The 19,445-nt window shown below is 45.7% G+C and overlaps 2 protein-coding genes across 4 annotated transcripts in view; one reads left to right on the top strand and one right to left on the bottom strand.

The window, feature by feature from the left end:
- Positions 1-408: 408 nt before the first annotated feature.
- On the top strand, positions 409-2,864 carry LOC117395436 (ras-related and estrogen-regulated growth inhibitor-like protein). Its single transcript, XM_033994341.3, has 4 exons — positions 409-624; positions 811-864; positions 967-1,043; positions 1,746-2,864. The coding sequence occupies exons 1-4, from the start codon at positions 510-512 to the stop codon at positions 2,157-2,159; spliced, it is 660 nt and encodes a 219-aa protein (XP_033850232.3). The 5' UTR covers positions 409-509; the 3' UTR covers positions 2,160-2,864.
- A 3,315-nt stretch (positions 2,865-6,179) lies between these two features.
- LOC131703271 (perilipin-2-like) overlaps positions 6,180-19,445 on the bottom strand; it is a 30,031-nt gene continuing 16,765 nt past the window's right edge. Inside the window, exons 7-8 of one of the 3 annotated variants that reach the window (XM_059006378.1) lie at positions 15,158-15,451; positions 6,180-6,881 (exon numbers count right to left, since the gene is read on the bottom strand). In XM_059006378.1, coding sequence (XP_058862361.1) covers positions 6,486-6,881; positions 15,158-15,451 — 690 coding nt within the window. In that variant the 3' untranslated portion in view covers positions 6,180-6,485. The remainder of the gene's footprint in view (positions 6,882-15,157; positions 15,452-19,445) is intronic. The other 2 variants (XM_059006379.1, XM_059006380.1) reach the window with 2 other exon arrangements.

Below are 19,445 nucleotides of genomic sequence, written 5' to 3'. Positions count from 1 at the left end.
GTCTTCAGACCGCGATTCTTGGACACAGAGCGGTGCGGTGTTTTCGAATCTCTGTACTCTCCGTCACAAAACCACGATTCCATAGAACACGGGTCGATATGGAAAGCACGGGAACACAGTTAGCATGATGACATCACCGCATGTTTACCAAGTGCAAGTGTTTTACATTATGGTGGCGATGCTGACATTTCTAGCATGTGTACTGCACTTGAGGACTGAAGATACTGCACATGTTAAAGCACGGTAGGTTTGGTTTCCTTGCGGGGGATGGGGGGGGGGGGGGGGGGGGGAGTATTTTCTCCAAGTACATTGGAATGCACAACAAGGCTCTAAGGCTGTGATTGTGATTGGTCGGCGTTGCGTCAGTTTTGAGTTTAGGTCCCGCCTCTGTGTCTATAAATACAGAGAACGGGCACAGTGAAGGTTATTACGAGCTCTTACCAAATCACAGCAGAACTGAACTCGCGTTTCATTACAAGACTCTGACACGGATAAAGCACTCTTCACAAATGGTTGTACAAGTGAAACCCAGCGTCCAGCACAGCAGCAAAATGACGGAGGGAAGCCAGCAGAAGGTGGAAGCAAATGTGTTACTCCTGGGAGCCGAGAACGTGGGGAAATCTGGTACGTCTAGGACAGTTACCTTGCAAAAATCTTTACTGTTGATAGAATAATGCCTAGGCAAACTGGTAGGATTTTACTACGTGCTTTATGCATGCGAGAAACCAACAGAACATTTTCACATGCAAGTGTACGTCATGCAAATTCTTTATTCTATTTACTGACTGGGTTGATTTGTGTTCTTTGCAGCACTGACTGTACGGTTTCTCACTAGGCGCTTCATTGGAGAATACGGGGATATTGGTAAGTATATCACGAGAAGTAGTCAACAGTGAAATAATAGTGCTAGAGCATTTTAAAAAATCTGTTTTTGCTTCCTTTACTAAATTGAGTTTTGTTTTCCAGAATCCATCTATAATCACAATGATCGAGTCGACGGGCGTGAGATCTGTTTCAATATCTGGGACTCGCTTTACTCGCAGGTGAGATTCGCAGGAGATGGCGTTTTATGGTGCGTGGGGTATAGAGCGTGTAGGTTACAAAATTCACAATAGAACCATAATTGGATGCAGGACAGTATCCTGTGCTACTTTGGAGCGGAATTCACTCATATTTGACTTCATATCAGCAGTATATTCTTAAGCATAAATACCGATATGGTCGTTCACTTAGATTTGCCTCTTGCAACAGGTTAGCACAGTACAGACCAATACAAAACGCATCGTGGTTACGCGTTGTTTTGAGCGTCATCAACAACCATTTCATATGCAATTTACCATTTGCTGAAGTTTAGTTGCATTATTAAAACTGATATGCCATGCATGTGTGTGTCTATCATTAGGCTGCTATTGGAGCTCAATTCACATGTATGACGGTTTTTTTATGCTTGCTAGTCTCCTGCTACAGTAATAAAGACATCCAAAGACTGTAAAGCTGTAAAACTAGAAAGTCTTAAAAAAAACTCCACATACATATGAAATATGAGCTCCAATGCCAGTCTAAGGACAGACCCACACATGCGTGGTAAATTGCATGTTAAATACTTATTTCTGACCCGCACGGTGAAGCCTTACCGCAGTCCCTATACAAGGCTGTCGATACATTGAGTAATAATACCAGTCGACAGAAGCGAGCTGTTTTATTTTTCCGACACGGTTCCTAATTTGTTCATTTGAACCTTTCAGAACTCCGACACTCAGGGATGCGTCACCGAGAAACAGCTCCGCTGGGCGGACGGCTTCATCCTGGTCTACAGCATCTGCGACCGGGCCAGCTTCAGCGTGGTCAGCCAGCAAGTGCGGAGAATCCGGCAGGCGAAGAAGCACGCCGGCGGGGCGGACAAGGTCCCCATCATCATCGTCGGGAACAAGCGTGACTTGCAGCACCGAAGGACGGTCTCCAGCGAGGAAGGCAGGATGCTGGCTCTGTCGGCGGACTGCGGGTTTTTTGAGATCTCGGCCGCCGAGACTTACCACGGCGTGCTTTTGGTATTCCACGAGCTGCTGGAAGTCATCCGGGAGTCTAGAGCGACGAGGAAAGGGATCAAAGGGATCGTGAGGAGCATGTCAGCGGTGTTCGGTAGAAGGAGAATTGATTAGAAATGGACTTTAGAACCCAAAATAAACCGACCTGAAGGATATATGCCTGGTTTGATGATCGGTTGAAGGACCAGCGGGTTTTTTTCTACCCGGCTGCATCCGGTTAAGCGCAGGAGTTCGTGTGTTGTAGATGACTTGTTGACATTTTGAAAAGTTGTAAGATTATAACTTAAATTCCAAGACTCCTTTTTTTTATTGAGGTTTTCGGGAATTGTAAGATTATATCCAACAGAAATGGAAAGCCAAGCTCACAGTACCTTACTCAAACGCGATTTAAGCTTCCAGCGAAGTTGTTGAACTTGAAGAGCCCAAGACAATGTTCTCCTTGAACACACAAGAAACACGAAATCTCTGGAGCAGCCAGCGGGTGCCAGGGTTAACGTGCTGGGCAATGCATTCACTTCCTACCGCAGTTTCACCATACCTACCATACCATGGAGTTGTGTAGCTTAAGATGTCACTGTGATGTCATTTCAAATGCCACTATTTCATGTACATACATATTTAAGGAGTACTCTGGCATAGTGTATGCCTATTTGGTCATATCACTGAAAGGGTGGGGAATTATGCTGCTTTTATATAAAATGCATATACGATAAATGTGCATTGTTTTATATTGTATATATGTGTACAGAGAATGTAAATGCCTGTCTATACTTGCTGAATTTATATTTTTTATGAAAATTAAAAGAAATTACATTTTAACGCTGTTCCTTTTTTTTATAAATATGTTTCTTTCCCTAACACACAGAGCTGGCATGTGGACACTGAAGCTTTCAGTGTTTCTATGACCAGCTGAGGTCTGTGTTGATCTTGTACATAACCACTTACACATTGAGAGTCATCTACAAAACTGAGGTGGATTATCCCCCCCCTCCCCCCCCCCCCACCCCAAAAAAAGGCATCAATGACAAACTATTTGAATACTCTGAAGCACGATCACAGTACATCCAGTAAAAGTGCAGGTATGCACACCAATTAAAGGATTGCATTCATTTTTTTGTACTTGTTCCACACAATGTATTCACAGATTTATAAAGAAAAAAGCCACGTGACTTTGCCAGGCTGTACACTCAGATTTATATTGGATTTTAAACAAGACCGGACTTAATCATGCTGGATTCCAGAACAAAAAGGTTCTGGATTCCAGAACAGACAGGTTCCGGATTCTAGAGGGGATCACACCATGCATTCCAATAGGGATTTGGCCAGGACTCAAAAATCTGAATTATACAGGATGTCAGTTTATAGAGGGGCTGGATTAGACAGGTTTCACTGTACAAAGGAATTCAAGAGACCCATATTTCCCACTGAATATAGCTCTCAGCATTTAAACACAGGCTTTTTGAACAGCACTTCAATAACACGAGGAGATGTAAACTATTTGAAACCCTGTGATGTGTGAGATGTGTGTCTCATTACCATAATGAGCTCAATCACATTCTGTCTGATCTACTGTATTTGCTATCATCACTACAAAGGCAGCAGAGAGATGCAGATTGTATATATTACAAAGACATCAGGGATGCCACATGCATGCAGTTCAATGAGTCACATGAGGGACAGCCCATTTACTCAAGTGTGTGCTATATAAGGCAGGTGTTTGTATTTCATTTAATTGTTTTGTTTAAAAAATATAAATATATATAGCAATAAATTATATATATATATATATATATATCTATATATATATATATATATATATATATATCTATATATATATATATATATCTATATATATATATATAATTTCTTAGCAGATGCCCTTATCCAGGGCGACTTACAATTGTTACAAGATATCACATTATTACATACAATTACCCATTTATACAGTTGGGTTTTTACTGGAGCAATCTAGGTAAAGTACCTTGCTCAAGGGTACAGCAGCAGTGTCCCCCACCTGGGATTGAACCCACGACCCTCCGGTCAAGAGTCCAGAGCCCTAACCACGACTCCACACTGCTGCCCCTATATATATATATATATATATATATATATATATATATATATATATATATATATATATATATATATATATATATATAAACAAACAGACAACTGTCAATAAAGTGTATTTTATTACAGCTAGTATTACATGACACAACATGGTTACAGAATATAGCATCTAATATAATAATAACATTGAACCTCCAATAGGAATCTCAGATTAGGAATGTAAGTCTTACAATGTTTGCCATGAATTCAGAAGCTATTGATTACAATATTGGAACAGCTGGTAAAGTCCAGTTGGTATCGTTATAATATTCTGCATTGGGGGTTCTGTGCGAGGGATCAGTGCGGATGTACTCAGAAATCTCAACATGAATGCGGTTGTATTCTCTATCCTAAGTGTCCTATTGTGACAGGGTGACTGAGTCGTCTGACGTCAGGCAGAAGCAGGAAGGGAAAATAAACTGACACCAGGGAGTACTGCAGGTAAAGTAAAGAATCGGCTGGCTGCCGTTTTTATTAATAACAAAAATAAATAAAATATTTAAACGAAAACACTTGCGCTCACAGAGCAAAATAAAAGGGTGAACAAAAACAAATCTCGCACACCAAATAATAAATAAACCATACAGGTCAGGCTGGGCAGATTGCCTTCACTGTTCCTGTCTGTTTTTCAATCAATCAATCAATCAATCAATCACTCACACACTCACACACTCACTCTCTCTCTCTCTCTCTCTCTCTCTCTCTCTCTCTCTCTCTCTCTCTCTCTCTCTCTCTCTCTCTCTCTCTCTCTCTTCTCTCTCTCGAAGCTGGCGAGCTGCAGTTTTTTTATACCGTGGCTGAGGGGTTTAACTAGCTTGCACTTAATTAACCTATTACCCCTCGGCCACAATCTGCACGACTTTATTAATTACCGTGTAGATGCGCCTTCCCATCCACGCTGCTAAGTAATAAACCAACGGCTACGCCGTCATTTAAAACACAAAACAACCGGCGATTCGCCGTCATAAATATAATACAATTAAAATAAATAAACAATACAAAATAAACACAGGGGCAGAGGGGGACCCCGCTCTAAAATAAAATAAACAAAACAATGTAAAGGGCACCTCGCCCTGTTACGCCTATATTAAAGAATGTCATTTTGCACACCTTGTTTGTTCTACCTGAGTGGGTTTGGTGGGTCAGGTTAGCCCACTGCACCACCTAGACCACGTGGATGGCCAACGCTGGTCATTCCACTCCTGGTCTTTGTTCCAACCCTGTTCCTAATCCTTTAACTGAACCGATTAAACTTGCACCCAGACCCTGAAGTAGTTCATTATCTCATTTTACCTGAGAGTGGATCAGCTCTCCAGGACCGCGATTGGACACCCCGGACCGAGATGATACCTCCTAAATTCTGTCTACGTCACTGCCTCCGACGTGCTTGACTCAGTGCCCGGACACGATGCCTCTAATTGGGCTACGCAAGCATGTGGGCAACATGCTTACTCATTACCCACTGAATCAATCTAAAGCCTCATCTAATGCTGGCTGTCACACAGCAGCAGCTGGCAAAGTGGGCTTAATAGACACTGGGTAAGTGGCTGCAACTGATTCATTTGTAGACGTTATCAAGGGAGGGACAGATATAATACTTTTTTCTCTGCAGCTGCTCTGAGCTTGTCTGCAGAATCCTAAGTGCCAGGCACTGAGCAGCATTCCATTCAAATCACATGATTTCAATAGAATGGGGGACGGCTGCTTAGGATTCTCCTGGCAAGCTCAAAGCCAGGTAAAGGCAGGTTTTATTTAGTTTTTTGGTAAGTCTGTGTTGAGGTGCTTTAAAGAATAAAGACAAAGCAGAAATAAAATTCACCTTCAATATCTTTAATGACATAACAGCAATAATACACAATTACAGCCCGGCTCTCTACAGTGAGTATGGCTGAGTATTGCTTCTTAAGTAAATAGCATAATATTAGGATTCATCTAGTGAAGGTTTATACAGCAAACAGACTTCAGGATATATTGTAAAGGGTATGACAGATGGTTATAGAGATGTTATATATATATATATATATATATATATATATATATATATATATGTGGAAGGGAAAGGTGATGCTAACTGCTGTGAAGCCAAGTCCTAACCTTATCATCTTGTTCATAGGGCAGCAGTATTTAGCTGCAAAAAAAAATCACACCTCTAACTTTCCTTTGACTTGCACTACAATACCGGATCACTTTCAAATCACATCCACATGCCATGCTTCCACCTGCACAGTCCGTAAAACTCAATATCGACCAGGTTCCATCTGCAGTCTGTAATGCAATCTGTGACCGGGCGTTGCACAGCAGATCACCTCTATGTGTAATGCCTTGTATAATTTACTCGGCGTTGTTGGCTGGCTGGCTGGCCGGGGGGGATCCTGGGCTCAGGTACTCGAAAGCCCGCTGGCTCTGGTTGACCAGCTGCAGACTGGGGGCGAGCAGCTCGTCGCTGGATTGGTGGCGGGAGAGGAGGGGGTCCTGGTCGGGCACGCCCAGGCGCTCCAGCTTCAAGCTCTCGCGGCGCCCGTTCACCGGGCTGGAGGGCAGGGAGGAGGAGAAGTGGGTCTCCTGCTCGCGCTGGGATCGGCCCTCCAGACAGGGCTGACTCTCGCGCTGGGTGATGCGGGCCTTGGCCTCGGCGCTGTCCAGGGAGCTGCGACGGGACGAGGCGCTGTCCGACAGGTCGTCCTGACTCAGGGGGTCCGGCTCAGCGGGGTATGAGCTCTCCTTCAGCTGGAGAGCGGGAGGAGGTTATTAAACACAGACCTGTGCAACATTCAATACCATTGTAAAAGTTTACCCCAGTATTTTTTTTACTTTTCACCCCCATGCTTTTCCCATGTGTGGCAAACTGCTTTGCAGTGCGCAGAATGTGTTAGCCGTGTAATAATGACAAACAAGTACAATTAGATGGGGAAACAAACAAACACGAAACGCTCACGGTTACTCTACGGTCCTGCAGCGGTTCTCTCACAATCATAACAAAGTAGCAGGTCGCTCGGCCACGTCCCCCCTTGGTTAGCGAGTGCAATCCCTTTTCCTCCAATCCGCGATTGCCACATCGTCTCCCGTCTGGGTTCGATGACTTGGTGTACCGTGGCTCCGCCCCCTTTTCTAGATGGCCTACTTCCACCTTTCCTTGGAATCAATTGCCAAACCATCCAGTCCGGGGCACTCTGTTCCCTTTACACAGCGCCCTCACAGGACGGGAGGGAGATTTATAACCAAGACTGATTCTTTCTCTGTCACACCATGGTTTTATCATAGTTTACCCTGTATATTAATACCTCGCTATTCTTCTCAATGCTTGCCTATGCAATACCATGCTTTAACTAGGCTTTAATACACTTTACTATGGGAAACTTTTATAAGGGTAGCACTGAACTTAGAAAGAATGATTGCAGCAAACCAAAAATACTTGTTCTGCACTTCAATTAGCTACACAGGTGATTTCCCCTCAGCATTGTCTTCTGGGTTCATGTTACTGTCTGAAAGCAGTCGATAGAGGCTTTCAATAACCTAGTATAGCACCAGGTATCACGGTTTAAAATGTGTTTCTTTCAAAACTGCACCTTGGAGGCCTACAGCGCAAAACAGGTAAGAATGATTTAGTTTAATATCAATTTAGCAGGACAAAATACGTTTGTAAAAAAAAAAAATGCTGGATTACGACTATCACATTATAAAGGTGCCTCTGGTGTTGTTTAATTTGACCTGACAAGTCAATGCTCTGTACGATCTGAGCGATCGAACTCACACAAAGCAGGGACTGTCTTAGTACCTGTTCTTGGCTTGAAGCAGCAAGACGAGAGAGACAGAGAGAGACAGAGAGAGACCGAGCGAGAACACAGACTGCCGATGACCCAGGGCAATAATGTATAAAGAATCCTTCCTTTGAAAATGGCAAGAACACGCTGTATCCCATTACTGCAGGCACACGAGGGTACATGAGTGCGCAATTGAATGAATGAAGATAATTGCATAGTGAGCCCTCATACCAGACTGTCTGACACTGCTGCAGTCTGCGCCTGCTCCCAGGAAACCAAAGAGACAGGCAGCCCTCGCATCATTCTCCCAACACTGAATTGGCCGTGCCTTTACTAGTGGAGACCTCAGGGACCCCTGCGCTCCCCTGACTGTATGACTCACCCCGCACGCCACGCGATCGTGCCTTTTGGGGACTCCCGCAAAAATGCATCTCTGAGAGACCCCTGTGCTGCAAGAAACAGGGTCCCCCAACTCTGCCTGCGTCAAGTCTTTCTGCTTTCCAGAGGGAACACAATGCCAGTGCAATCAGCAACCAAGTGCCTAACTAAACACCAGACAGGCAATAAAATCCATTGAGAACATAAGAACATAAGAACATAAGAACATAAGAATGTTTCCAAACGAGAGGAGGCCATTCAGCCCATCTTGCTCGTTTGGTTGTTAGTAGCTTATTGATCCCAGAATCTCATCAAGCAGCTTCTTGAAGGATCCCAGGGTGTCAGCTTCAACAACATTACTGGGGAGTTGGTTCCAGACCCTCACAATTCTCTATGTAAAAAAGCGCCTCCTATTTTCTGTTCTGAATGCCCCTTTATCTAATCTCCATTTGTGACCCCTGGTCCTTGTTTCTTTTTTCAGGTCGAAAAAGTCCCCTGGGTACGACATTGTCAATACCTTTTAGGATTTTGAATGCTTGAATCAGATCACCGCGTAGTTTGTTCAAGACTGAATAGATTCAATTCTTTTAGCCTGTCTGCATACAACATGCAGAAATTCAAAAGCACTCCACATGTGATATTCAGAAGCACTCCACTAACTACGAACAAGACAGAATATCCCAATTACTGGAACTCAAAGCAAGAGAACCAATAGGAAATACCATATAGAACAAATGTGGTCTGTCTTACATCCACTTCTGGAAACTTTTTCATAGCTGTGTACAAAAAGAAAGGGAGGGGGCTTTTAGTTACTAAGATCCCAGACTGTGAGAATGCATTGCCACCTCATATCAGCAGTGGTTTCAAATCAAAATTAAAAACATACGTTTTATAAGAGAGCTTCTTTTAAATACATTTATTAAACTGAAATGTGGACTCCTCTTCTTACATTATATTATACCAAAATAAGACACCAAAACTCGTATCTCTATGCAAATGTATTGTATTGTGATTCTCTTCGTCTCCTACAGCGCTTTGAGATTTTTTAATGAAAGGCGCTATATAAATTAAATGCATAAGATTTGATTTGACATTATTATTATTATTACTTGTTTATTTAGCAGATGCCTTTATCCAAGGCGACTTACAGAGACTAGGGTGTGTGAACTATGCATCAGCTGCAGAGTCACTTACAATTACATCTCACCCGAAAGACGGAGCACAAGGAGGTGAAGTGACTTGCTCAGGGTCACACAATGAGTCAGTGGCTGAGGAGGGATTTGAACCGGGGACCTCCTGGTTACAAGCCCTTTTCTTTAACCACTGGACCACACAGCCTCCTGTACCCTGGTACAGGAGCCTCCTCCCCACGTGTTGGGCTGAGCGTGGTAACAGTATCGCCGTGTCCCGTGGGAGAGTGATGTGGTTCAGTTATCTGCTCCCTTGCTCCAGGCCTCGGGAAACCAGTTTGTCATTGATGTTCAGTACAAGACATGCGTTTCCGTTTACAAAGTGAATCACAGCACTGCAAACCGGCGCTGTGTGTGGAAGCTTTATAGAAAATCAATGAGAACGCAGCACACTGTCTCCTGCTGTCAGCAAAGACGTTTACAACCTAATCCAGCTAACACTCCTCAATGGCAATAAGCCAACCCTAAGAACAGCAAATAATTAAGCACAGTGAAAGCATGCTAAAGCATGGGCAAGCATTGTAAAGAATACCGAGGTATGGTAAAGCATGTTGATGCAGTGGTAAACTTTTATAAGGCAGCTACAATGGGAAAAGCCATTGATAAGATTGCATCATGTTCAGATTTTTGACATGTAACTATTCGCGAACCTTCTTAACCTGCTTTCACTGTGCTTTATGACTCTTGGCCTTCACTGTGTTTTATGGATCTCTGCTCTCCTGATGGGAAGCCTGTGTCAGGGTGACGTGCCTGTGCTCAGTGGGGGGGGGGGGGGGGGGGGGAAGGTGACGACGCTCCTGGTAAATGGTTAATCAGAGCTCCAGGGGACACGGCAGGGGGGCTGTGCAGAGAGTCCAGGGGTCAGGAGAGGCAGAGCGAGCAGGAGAGGAGAGGGGGTGCTGAGCGGGAGAGAGATGGATCGACTCACTGCCTGAACCCCACAGCCAGAGCGTCGTGACTATATTGCATCGGCAGACTGGCACTTTAGTATTGTAGAAGCCAGTATAATATTGAAGAAGCAGAGTGGGCTTGGGGTTAGAGCTGAGGGACTGGGAGGGAGGGAGGCAGTGTGGTCCTAGTGGTTACAGCTGAGGGACTGGGAGGTAGGGAGGCAGTGTGGCTCTAGTGGTTAGAGCTGAGGGACTGGGAGGGAGGGAGGGAAGCAGTGTGGTCTAGTGGTTAGAGCTGAGGGACTGGGAGGGAGGGAGGCAGTGTGGCTCTAGTGGTTAGAGCTGAGGGACTGGGAGGGAGGGAGGGAAGCAGTGTGGTCTAGTGGTTAGAGCTGAGGGACTGGGAGGGAGGGAGGCAGTGTGGCTCTAGTGGTTAGAGCTGAGGGACTGGGAGGGAGGGAGGCAGTGTGGTCTAGTGGTTAGAGCTGAGGGACTGGGAGGGAGGGAGGGAGGGAAGCAGTGTGGCCTTAGTGGTGTTAAAAAAAAAACATAAGTAGATTATTAAACATAAAAAATAAAAAACAGAAACACTGTCAAAACAATTACAAGTGAAAAAAAAACTATATATGAAACTTCAACCCTGATCAACCCGCTGCACTGTGGGGATCACGTTGTAAAGACAATTAGTGATTAACCAGAGACAGCCGCCTTTCTCCCCCGCAGATAATTACCTTCCCTCCCGCGCAGCCACACAAAGACAGGTCCAACCAACACACACACGCAGGGCTGAACAGCTTCCATCTGTGGGTTTGTACACAGAGGCGAAAAACAGTCACGTCACAGAGAGCCACAGTCACGTCACAGCGAGCCACAGTCACGTCACAGCGAGCCACAGTCACGTCACAGTGAGCCACAGTCACGTCACAGCGAGCCACAGTCACGTCACAGTGAGCCACAGTCACATCACAGCGAGCCACAGTCACGTCACAGTGAGCCACAGTCACAGAGAGCCACAGTCACGTCACAGTGAGCCACAGTCACAGTGAGCCACAGCCACAGTCACAGTGAGCCACAGTCACGTCACAGTGAGCCACAGTCACGTCACAGAGAGCCACAGTCACGTCACAGAGAGCCACAGTCACGTCACAGCGAGCCACAGTCACGTCACAGAGAGCCACAGTCACGTCACAGCGAGCCACAGTCACGTCACAGTGAGCCACAGTCACGTCACAGTGAGCCACAGCCACATCACAGCGAGCCACAGTCACGTCACAGCGAGCCACAGTCACGTCACAGAGAGCCACAGTCACGTCACAGAGAGCCACAGTCACGTCACAGCGAGCCACAGTCACGTCACAGTGAGCCACAGTCACGTCACAGTGAGCCACAGCCACGTCACAGCGAGCCACAGTCACGTCACAGCGAGCCACAGTCACGTCACAGCGAGCCACAGCCACGTCACAGAGAGCCACAGTCACGTCACAGTGAGCCACAGCCACGTCACAGAGAGCCACAGTCACGTCACAGTGAGCCACAGTCACGTCACAGAGAGCCACAGTCACGTCACAGAGAGCCACAGTCACGTCACAGTGAGCCACAGTCACGTCACAGAGAGCCACAGTCACGTCACAGAGAGCCACAGTCACGTCACAGTGAGCCACAGTCACGTCACAGTGAGCCACAGTCACGTCACAGCGAGCCACAGTCACGTCACAGCGAGCCACAGTCACGTCACAGCGAGCCACAGTCACGTCACAGTGAGCCACAGCCACGTCACAGAGAGCCACAGTCACGTCACAGTGAGCCACAGTCACGTCACAGAGAGCCACAGTCACGTCACAGCGAGCCACAGTCACGTCACAGAGAGCCACAGTCACGTCACAGCGAGCCACAGTCACGTCACAGTGAGCCACAGTCACGTCACAGTGAGCCACAGCCACATCACAGCGAGCCACAGTCACGTCACAGTGAGCCACAGCCACGTCACAGAGAGCCACAGTCACGTCACAGTGAGCCACAGTCACATCACAGTGAGCCACAGCCACGTCACAGAGAGCCACAGTCACGTCACAGAGAGCCACGGCCACGTCACAGAGAGCCACAGTCACGTCACAGCGAGCCACAGTCACGTCACAGTGAGCCACAGTCACGTCACAGTGAGCCACAGTCACGTCACAGCGAGCCACAGTCACGTCACAGCGAGCCACAACCACGTCACAGCGAGCCACAGTCACGTCACAGAGAGCCACAGTCACGTCACAGAGAGCCACAGTCACGTCACAGTGAGCCACAGTCACGTCACAGTGAGCCACAGTCACGTCACAGCGAGCCACAGTCACGTCACAGCGAGCCACAACCACGTCACAGCGAGCCACAGTCACGTCACAGAGAGCCACAGTCACGTCACAGAGAGCCATGGCCACGTCACAGCGAGCCACAGCCCACGCTCACTTCGACACTTACACTCCTTGGTGTTGGTTTCCTGCATTCAGGGTTTTGCAGGTACTCATAACACCTTGCCTGTCGTTTAATTTAATTTAATTTCTTTTCATTTCATTTATACAGCACCTTTCATACCACAGTATCTCAAAGCGCAGACAGACACGATGAGATATCATCTTTGAATGAGGAATAAGGGAATAAGAAACAGGACTCAAAAAAGAGAAACTGGAATACAATACACTGTACAAAGTCAACATGTGTTGTAATCAGCCTGTCTATCCCTGGTTCCTGTACAGTACTTTTCCACTCCCTGCAGTGCGTCTCTGTGTGGGGTGAGTGGAGGTTAATTATTAACCCTACATGAATGTGTTCAGCGGACCCCCCTGTGCTGTTTCCGTTAGTCAGTTAGAGCCACATTCATGCAATACCAGCCTGGTCAAATTAAACAAGTTGCACCCAGTTTGCACAGGGCTGCAGAAAAGCATACACCGTGCATGAGGTAATACTGAACAAATGAATGGACCGACCCATATAAGTTTATCACACCGTTTTTGCAGTTTTCCCCCATGCTTATCTCATGGTTATACTATTTACTGACCATAGTTTCCCTAGTTTTTTTTCTATGCTTCACCATACCTTGCTATTCTTTGCAATGCTTTACCATGCTTGCACTGTGCTTTACTACACTTTACTGTGCTTTTACTATGGGACACTTACAAGGGAAGGCTGAAAGCTGGGGTGAGTTTATGTGTAAGTGTTGAGTGACCCGTACACACACTAGCAGGTATTAAATAAATCCATTAAGGAATGTGTTGATTTCAAAATGAGAAAAGCTGTCCTCCCCTCACTTTTACAACTGAGTACCAATCAATGGCAAATAACTACCGCACTGAGTGTTTTAAAAGCCGATTGGAAGCGAATTACCCTCTCAGCCGGGGTGCTGCCGCACAAGGCCGTAAAATGACAATGATTGGTGCTCAGTTGTAAAGGTGAGGAAAGGACAGCTTTTCTTGTTTTGAAATCAACGCATTAATGAATGGGTTTATTGAATACCTGCCGATAAATACTTCTTAGAGGCAATTCCGAGTATGCACCCCTAAAAGCTACCCTGATAAACGTGTCCCAGAGTAAACGCATTGCAAAGTGTATTAAAGCATGGAGAAAACATGCCAAAGCATAAATATTATAAAGACCAGCAAGGTATGGCAAAGCATATTAAAAAAACATGTCAAACCATGGTAAATGCATGGTATAACTCGGCAAAACTGCAAAATGACAGTGCAGATTTGCCATGGTACACAAGGGACGTGTTTAAATCCAGTATCGCTGTTGCACAATGTAATACCCCCCAGGGTGTAGAGACTGTAACCAGAACAAAACCTCTTGAAGAGTAAATAAAACAAAGCTAAATATTAAACCAAATAAGCACTGAGGTGGCAACTGTACTGAAGGAGCAAAGGGCTGGGAATGAGCCTCCTGAACATTCCCTACATTCTCAGAGAGGCACATCAGGTAACAGCGATGCCCATTCCTCACATAGCTCAGGATCACACTGCGCTGATACACACAGCAATCTGAATGCTTCATCTCACAGCTGACCCGCTCTGCTGCCAAGCAATGCCACGGATAACAGCATAGACTCTGGATGGAGTTCTTTTGTTGATTAAAACATGATTTACAATAAGTGAACAAGTACCCTGCTCAAGCCCTGCTTACCCTTATAAGAGTTTCCCCTAGTAAAATCAATAGCAAAGTCTGATAAAGCACAGTGAAAGCGTGGTCAAGCATAGCCAAGTATTGTAAAGCACACAGAGGTCTGGTAAAGCATAGGGAAGCATTGTAAAGCACAGAGGGGTCTGGTAAAGCATAGGGAAGCATTGTAAAGCACAGAGAGGTCTGGTAAAGCATAGGGAAGCATTGTAAAGCACAGAGAGGTCTGGTAAAGCATAGGGAAGCATTGTAAAGCACAGAGGGGTGTGGTAAAGCATAGGGAAGCATTGTAAAGCACAGAGGGGTCTGGTAAAGCATAGGGAAGCATTGTAAAAAGCACAGAGGGGTGTGGTAAAGCATAGGGAAGCATTGTAAAGCACAGAGGGGTCTGGTAAAGCATAGGGAAGCATTGTAAAGCACAGAGAGGTCTGGTAAAGCATAGGGAAGCATTGTAAAGAATAGGGAGGTGTGGTGAAGCATATTAATAAACATGCAGAGAATAACCATGAGACAGGCATGGTAAAAGTGCAGTAATACCATGGTAAGCTTTTACAAGGGTACAGATTGTGATTTGCTTTTTCCTCGGTTACCATAAGAAGAAATCTATAAGCAGCTCTGCTATCCCAGCGTACCCTGCTCCCCGCTGAGCTCACCAGGTTGTAGAGGGGCGTGGTGTTGATGAGCAGCTGCAGCAGGATCTTGCCCATCTCGCTCAGGTCTCTCATCACCATGGACAGCACAGTCTGGGCTCCGCTGGGCAGGGAGAGGGTGAACGGCCGCAGAGAGGCCAGGCTCTGAGCCCCCGCGGCCAGCCGGGACACAGCCAGGGTCCAGAGACTCTGCAGCCGGAACACCTGGGCCACGAAAACCGTCAGAGCATACTGGGCAAACTGGGAGAGCAGAGCGGAGATCTGAGAGAGACCCAGCTACAGGGGGAGAGAGGAGCAAGAGGGAGGGTGACAAAATGGGAAAGAGAGAGGGGGTAGAGGGGAGAGAGTGGAGAGAGGGAGAGAGAACGTAGGGGAGAGTGAGAGGGAAAAAAAAAATTAGAATCTAAAATAGAATTAGGCATTCTATGTTGTCCTGTTGACAGTGTTATGGCAGGTGTTCCTACAAGCGCACTGTGCCCAGCGAAGGCAGACACTGATGTGAAAGTTTCAGGTTGAATTATTGTCTCCGATACGTTTGGATATATGTGGTCGCCAAGGGAAACCGAGTTCACAGCAAGGCAGTCACATTTTCAAACATGCTTTCAGAAGCGTCTGCTTCATGATTGCCACCGGTCCCTCTGCCTCGTGATGATCAGCCCTGATTGAATTTGATATCCATTAGGGATCCAGGGAGGTGAGATAATGACGGCATCCGAAGCCAGCAGCCAGGCGTTTAAAATCAGCCAACAATAGCAGGTGGAGAGTGAGTGCCACCTGCCTCAGAGACATTAAACATGGAAAGACATGTGCTGCCTGTCAGGAAAAATACAGGGCCTGTCTGCAGTCTGAACAGCAAGCAGCAGCAAGAGAGATACCCACAGTGAAAGCATAGCACACTGTAATACAGCACAGTGAAAGCATAGCACACTGTAATACAGCACAGTGAAAGCATAGCACACTGTAATACAGCACAGTGAAAGCATAGCACACTGTAATACAGCACAGTGAAAGCATAGCACACTGTAATACAGCACAGTGAAAGCATAGCACACTGTAATACAGCACAGTGAAAGCATAGCACACTGTAATACAGCACAGTGAAAGCACACCACACTGTAATACAGCACAGTGAAAGCATAGCACACTGTAATACAGCACAGTGAAAGCATAGCACACTGTAATACAGCACAGTGAAAGCACAGCACACTGTAATACAGCACAGTGAAAGCATAGCACACTGTAATACAGCACAGTGAAAGCATAGCACACTGTAATACAGCACAGTGAAAGCATAGCACACTGTAATACAGCACAGTGAAAGCATAGCACACTGTAATACAGCACAGTGAAAGCATGGTAAAGCATAGGTAAACATTGTTAAGAATACAGAGGTATGGTAATGCCTATTAATTAACATGGCACACCTGGGTACTCAGTGGTAAATGCCAGTGTAATGTATGTCTATGGCAGGCAAACACAACAGAAGAGCAGCTGGAATTACACAGAAAGACTGCGTCACAACAGAGTGAGGGGGCCGGAGAAACATCTAGCTGTTCAACCTGAAGACACACTTTCAAAATATAATGAATCCCACGAAGCAGGCCATCAAGATTATTCCTATTGGAAGCATAACAGATGCTGAAGTAGATAAAAGGCTAATTGGAGATATGAGGAGAGATTATTCTTAACAGCTCTCTTTGCTGTATCTGTTTCTATCCCTTTGATGCAGATGTTCCAGGAAATCCAATTAGCATTTAAAGAAAATCCTAATATAGTCTGGACCAAAGCCAACACAGCATGGGACAGAGAGGCACTAATAAGAGCGGAGACCACTGGAGTCACAATTAGAAAGACAAACTGCTCTCTGAATGATATTTACACGTGTGAAAACAAACACAAAAAAACAGCAATAACACTGCAGCTTGATAGCCAGAAAGGGAAAGCATGGGCAGATTAAGAAAAGTCCTGCCTTTATCCTTTAAAGGGAAAATTATAAATCAGATTACAATTCTGAAGGCATATCAGAAAGGTTTGGGCTCTTTCAGAGGAGGTGGCGTGACTCGGTTTACCCTGCCGCGGCTGTAGGACAGGAACTGAACTTATTATATAGTGGCTTGAGGCTGAACACAGCTTAGTAAACACCAGTTGAATCCCATTTCACCTGACATTTTACCTGAGGTTGTCTGGAGAACCCTAAATGCCAGGCACTAAAACAGTAGCGGTGTGCTGATAGAAGTATTTATCAGCAGGTACTCAATAAATCCATTCATTAACATGTTGATTTCAAAACAAGAAAAGCTGTCCTTCCCTCACCTTTACAACTGAGTACTAATCCATGGCGATTAACTTCTGCACTGTTTTAAAAGCGGGTTTTTCTCTCACATTTTTACTGCCTTACTGAGGGATCAGAGGACTCCCACTGACCTCTCAGTTCTCCTGAGCTGTTGTGGGGCTTGCGAAGGCAACATTAATTGGACAGTCTGAACTGGAGAGAACAGCGAGGGGAAATAATTGGGCAGGCCAAATAAATGAAAAGAAAAAGGAATAGTTGGGTAGCTCTGGTTCAGATGAATCTAATAACTGAACAATCCCCCAAATGCAAGCTAGCAGATTGGGGCAATACTGTACTCTGCATTACTAGAGTGCCGGAACTTCTCAATTTACACAGAGCCCAGCAACAACAATACAACTGACCCCCATCTCCTGCAATTACAAGCTTCCTGAACCCAGCTGCAGCATTTTAAATAAATGCCGTGGAAGGAAAACACAAGATGAGAATGTGTGTCCCTGTGTGTGTGTGTGTGTGTGTGTGTGTGTGTGTGTGTGTGTGTGTGTGTGTGTGTCTGTGTGTGTGTGTGTGTCCCTGTGTGTGTGTGTCCCTGTGTGTCAGTGTGTATGTGTGTTAATGTCTCAGTGTGTGTCTCAGTGTCAGTGTGTCAGTGTGTCTCAGTGTGTGTGTCTCAGTGTGTGTGTCTCAGTGTCAGTGTGTCAGTGTGTGTCGGTGTGTGTGTATCAGTGTGTGTGTGTGTCAGTGCGTCAGTGTCTCAGTGTCAGTGTGTGTGTGTGTGTCTCTCAATGTCAATGTCTCAGTGTCAGTGTCTCAGTGTGTGTGTCTCAGTGTCAGTGTGTCAGTGTGTGTCGGTGTGTGTGTCTCAGTGTCAGTGTGTCAGTGTGTGTGTCTCAGTGTCAGTGTGTCAGTGTGTGTCGGTGTGTGTGTGTCAGTGCGTCAGTGTCTCAGTGTCCGTGTGTCAGTGTGTGCGTCTCAGTCTACCTGCTGCCCTGTGTTTCACTCTCTGAACTCAAACTCAGCTCTACATGTCTCTGAATCTGCAGCTCACGTAGTCTCGTCTCCAGAGACAAACTCAGAGCTATCGGCTCAGGCCATCTCTCATTCCTGTCTCTCGCTCCGGTCACTCTGGGTATTTTTAAACATGTATTTTGGAGGGAGTCCCTTGATGCCCCTCTGTAAACACAGGGCTCTGGAGCACGTGGATCTCTGCATGCACACCACTGGCTAGCGTTTACTGGGAATATAATTATTAGCTGTTTACTTAGTTATGCATTGAAATAGAGCCGCAGTTTCCATGCATACTTCCATAGCTATAAAAGACTCAACAGAGCTACATTTAGAAAGACTCAAAGAAAGTAAATAAATTCGGTGACAAACCAGCGACTGGAAGTTTTTTCAAAGTCTTTTTCAGAAGTTCTGACCACACCTAACCCTGCTGCTGAAGGATCCACACTGACCAGGGCAATACATATTGGCTTTTTTTTCTTTAAACTTTACCCTTATAAAAGTTTCCCATAGTAAAAGCCTAGCAATGTGTAAGAAAGCACAGTGAAATCCTGGTCTGTCTGTCTGTCCCGAGGGACTCCGTTCTGGAACACTTGAAACGATCTTATGATATCCAGATATTTTTCACATGTAGGCAGGAAGCTGTGTGTATGCCAGGGGGCACAGACAGATGCACGTAGCGCATTTCTCTGTGTTTTCCACAAACACCGCAGGGAGAATTTCAGGGAAAGAAAGAAGGAGTCCTGAATATTTTGCCAGCAAGTCGTTGTGAATGTTTCAGCCTGTGGAGGGCGAGGCTGAGCAAAAAAGGAATGAAGTGAGTAGAAGTCTTTTTCAGTGACTTAAGGTTGAGGGTAGCAGGACTTTACACAGAGAGTGGCAGGCCAACATTGGAACTGAAAACCTAAAGTACAGTCGTTCACAGCCTTCAAAACACTGAGGCAGTCTGCTTCTTAGTTTGGTGTCATTTACACT

This window comes from Acipenser ruthenus, chromosome 32 (genome assembly GCF_902713425.1).
Source record: "Acipenser ruthenus chromosome 32, fAciRut3.2 maternal haplotype, whole genome shotgun sequence".
NCBI lineage: Eukaryota > Metazoa > Chordata > Actinopteri > Acipenseriformes > Acipenseridae > Acipenser > Acipenser ruthenus.
Note: the sequence above shows the minus strand (reverse complement) of the source record. Positions and strands in the feature narration are given on the sequence as shown.

Bases quoted from the DNA above. Each gene is read 5' to 3' on its own strand.
- LOC117395436 (XM_033994341.3), top strand. From the start codon at position 510: ATGGTTGTACAAGTGAAACCCAGCGTCCAGCACAGCAGCAAAATGACG. The intron at 865-966 runs GTAAGTATATCA...TTTGTTTTCCAG, and splicing joins TGGAGAATACGGGGATATTG to AATCCATCTATAATCACAAT. The intron at 1,044-1,745 runs GTGAGATTCGCA...TGAACCTTTCAG, and splicing joins GGGACTCGCTTTACTCGCAG to AACTCCGACACTCAGGGATG.